This window comes from Triticum aestivum, chromosome 4D (assembly GCF_018294505.1).
Source record: "Triticum aestivum cultivar Chinese Spring chromosome 4D, IWGSC CS RefSeq v2.1, whole genome shotgun sequence".
NCBI lineage: Eukaryota > Viridiplantae > Streptophyta > Magnoliopsida > Poales > Poaceae > Triticum > Triticum aestivum.
This window is the reverse complement of record NC_057805.1, coordinates 83,674,368-83,677,958: the sequence shown is the minus strand read 5'-3', so window position 1 is coordinate 83,677,958 and position 3,591 is coordinate 83,674,368. Positions and strand designations below refer to the sequence as shown.

The 3,591-nt window shown below is 44.4% G+C and overlaps 1 protein-coding gene across 1 annotated transcript; it reads left to right on the top strand.

Moving 5' to 3' along the window:
- The first annotated feature begins 924 nt into the window (after positions 1-924).
- LOC123096368 (DNA-directed RNA polymerases I and III subunit RPAC2) lies at positions 925-3,591 on the top strand. The gene is made up of 3 exons (XM_044518090.1): positions 925-1,389; positions 2,697-2,773; positions 3,216-3,591. Exons 1-3 carry the CDS (start codon positions 1,043-1,045, stop codon positions 3,362-3,364), a joined length of 573 nt encoding a protein of 190 aa, XP_044374025.1. The 5' UTR covers positions 925-1,042; the 3' UTR covers positions 3,365-3,591.

Below are 3,591 nucleotides of genomic sequence, written 5' to 3'. Positions count from 1 at the left end.
CTCACAATGACCGGTCTGTGATCGGAATGGCGAGGGACACCATTTATTACAGAAAAAGCAGGGAAAATTTCACACCATTTGGCATTCGCGGTTGCTCGGTCCAAATGCTCACATATATAGCTTGCTAGTTCCTTACTATGATTCCGCCATGTAAACCTATCTCCATCGAACCCCACATCATAAAGCTCACAACTCACTAAGGCTTCTCGGAAACTATCCATGCATGATTGTACTCTTGACATCCCTCCCACTTTTTCATCACATGTTAAAATTTCATTGAAATCCCCCAAGCATAGCCACGCCCTTCCGTCCTGATGTTGTTGTCCGAGTAATTTCAGTGTTTGCCAAGTTTCTTTCTTGCGGTCTGCCGCCGACTCCCCATAGACCCCAGTAAGCCTCCACACAACTCCTCCCTCCTCTCTTATATCAACATCTACATGTCTCCTCCCGTATGACCTCCCTCAGAATCACTTCTACTCCTCTCCTCCAGAATAGTGCAATACCCCTACTTCTCCCCACCGGGTCCCATGCGAGCATATGGACAAGACCCAGCGACCACTGTAAGCTATCCAACTCCTTCTTCGTAAGTCTAGTTTCTGCTAAAAATAGCACATCGGGATCCTCCACCCTCCCCAGCTCGAGGAGGCTTTGAATTGCCGGGCTATTCCCGAGTCCCCGGCAATTCCAGCTAATAATTTTCATTGCTCCCGGCGAGGCTGCTTAGACAGCCCGGCCGATATGCTAGTGTTGTTTGCAACCTCCTCACTGCTTACTAAAACCTCCTTGTCCTTATGTGCCTCAATGTGCCCATCATGCCCCTCAGACCTCATCTTCTTATTACTGTTGTTATTGTCCACTTCCATATCATCTCCTTCCCTCTTCCCCAGTTTAACTACGACTTCGTTCATCAAGCCAGCTTGGACTGCACGCTGCTTCCGGCGGGACTTCCTCCCATTCTTCCCTCCTCCATCAGTCCCAGTAGTATCACCCTTCCTATCCTCCTGTTTCTTCTCAAGGGCTCCCTTTTGTATGCTAGCTTTGGATGACTGTTCAAACTTCAAACAGGGGCGTCAGTTTGAGGTGTTCCCTTGGAGATGCCCTAATCTCGAATCCATCGTACCCCTCCATCCAACGGCACAGAGACAGTTCCTGCTACCTCGCAAAATTGCCACCCAGCCACAGCCCCCTCGCCGCCGCCGCCGCCGCCTCTAACCCCCGCCTTTGGCCACCTGCACCTCCCCGGGCCAGAAATTCCTTCTCCGTACCCGTCGATTCGCGGGAGGCGGCCATGGAGCACGGTTCGGTGGCGGATTCGAGCGCGTCGACCTTCTCCATCATGGAGGAGGATCACACCCTCGCCAACTCCGTCAGATTTGTCCTCAACCAGGAGTGAGTGACGTTTCTCCATCCTCTTCCGCTTCCCCTTTTGTAAACGAATCCATCTCTATGTGTGCGGTATTGCTAATTCTACGGCGGAACCGTGGACGCATGATTAGAGAAGAGAAATAGTGTTCTCGTGTTAGTGCCGGACTGTTAGTTGTTACTAGCTTCTTGCAATGTTCGATACAGAGTGCAGAGATAGACATGGATTTGTGGTGGGATTATGTCAATTTTAGTGAGAAGCTTGTTTGAATAATATACCATCTGCTGGCCAAGGCTTTGATCTTTGGTGCATGCCATGGGAGTAATGTGCTGCAACGGGGGCAAGATGGCCGAGTTTGCATCCTTTCTAGGACCATGGTCACTGCGCCAATGATTCTTTCTTATTTTTGTCCCGGAACCATGAAACCTAACATACATGTCCCAACCGATACTGGTAGGAATGTTCGCATCAAAATAGCCTAGACACATGTCATCGGTCAAAGCGCTGGTGCTGCACAGTCAGAGGGTCTGGGCTGAGGTTAGGACAAAAGCGAGTCACTTAATTTACTTCTGGGATCTAGATTTTTTGTTTCATAATTCCGGGGTTTAACCTTTGGATTAGTTCCAGGACATGTGAAGTTCTATACTCTTTTTTCAAGTTAATTTTCCAGGCTGGAAGATAAATACTCTAGTTTCTCCTACTTCGTTTTCATCACCCGAGACTAAGAGAGTGAAACAAAAAGCTTTAGGCCATACGATGAAGCAACCATCTTGGTCTGTTTGGTATAATTGTCAACATGGTGTTGATTTATGGTCATATATTTGGATTATCGTCTTAGTTGCTGCAAAATGTAAGTGCATAGTAAGTCTATATGGCCTAAGATTAGACTACCAAACATCTTGGCGCATGTTGATAAAACTCAGGCACTTGCTCAGCATAGCATCTTTTCCACACGGTCAACCACCTTCGTGAAACTAACCTGATGTTACTGGATGGATTTAATGAATTTTCTGTTGGCATTATGCTCAGCAGATAACACTTCGATTTTCCAATTCAATGTGTCAAGGGGGCAACTAGTTCTAATTTAATTCTAAACAAAAAGTCATATATGATTTCCAAGTGGAACTCTTAATATCTGTAATTAGAAGTCGTTTTGCTTAACTGTTTGGTGGTATTAGAGTATGCAAAAAGGTGAACGTTTTCTGTTATACTACTTCTGCCGGAAGCTAAAACCTTACAAATACAATTTGATGTCTAGATACTAGAAACAAACATGAATATGTCTGTTCAAGATCCTCATTTCTCTCTTTCTGGTTTCATCTTCTACTCACAGCCCAAGGGTAGCATTTTGTGGATATAGCATCCCTCATCCTGCAGACAACAAAGTCAACATAAGAGTTCAGACTACAGGTACTGTATTGTGTCATATGATCCTGATATTTCATTTGTTAATCCCTGTGGACTTAACTGTTGCTTTTGTACATGCTTTATGTTGATTAAATTTGCAAGAATCACATCCTATCTGCTACTTCCTACAGTTGTGTCTCGAGTAGGCAGTTGGTTTTCTAATACCTAGTATTTGTAAATCTATCTTCATACTGGATGTTCGAATGTGTTGGGTAGCTTATAGGTCGTCTTTCCTTTACAAATAGTACATCTAGATATCAGATAATATTGTTGCTTCCATGGTGTTGGCAGACACAGCTCGATTGATGTTTCTGTTTGGATTAAATTCAATTCCAATATCAATGCCAGTCTCATTGCCCACCAACCACTTCCCAGTTTCACTATTTGTCTAATCCCCTGAAGAAAGCGCTCACGCTATTCTGATGTGTCTTTGTTGTGCTGTCAGGAGATCCAGCAAAGGATGTAATGAAAGATGCTTTACAGGACTTGATGGTGATGGGCCAGCATGTTAGAGGGACTTTTGACAAAGCAGTGGCTGATTTTAAATCAAAGATGCCTGCAGAACAAATGGATGTTGATTTGAATCAGCAATGAAGTTCTCTGGAACCCCTGTTCATCAGGAGCAATACAATATGTGTAACTAGTTTATCGTCGGAAAGCGGGTTAGTTGCGATTTCTGCCATTTGAGGTGTCTATGGGTCAATGTCTGGATATTGTCTTTAGAAAAGCATGTACTGTTACCGAGTTCCTTTGTTGAACACTGGGATGTTGGATTTTGTTACGAATTTATAATTAATTCAATCTCCAAGAAGGTTTTTAAA

Excerpts from the sequence above, each read along its gene's own strand:
- LOC123096368 (XM_044518090.1), top strand. The coding sequence starts at position 1,043 with ATGACTGTTCAAACTTCAAACAGGGGCGTCAGTTTGAGGTGTTCCCTT. Across the intron at positions 1,390-2,696 it reads AGATTTGTCCTCAACCAGGA|CCCAAGGGTAGCATTTTGTG; the intron begins GTGAGTGACGTT and ends TTCTACTCACAG. Across the intron at positions 2,774-3,215 it reads CATAAGAGTTCAGACTACAG|GAGATCCAGCAAAGGATGTA; the intron begins GTACTGTATTGT and ends TTGTGCTGTCAG.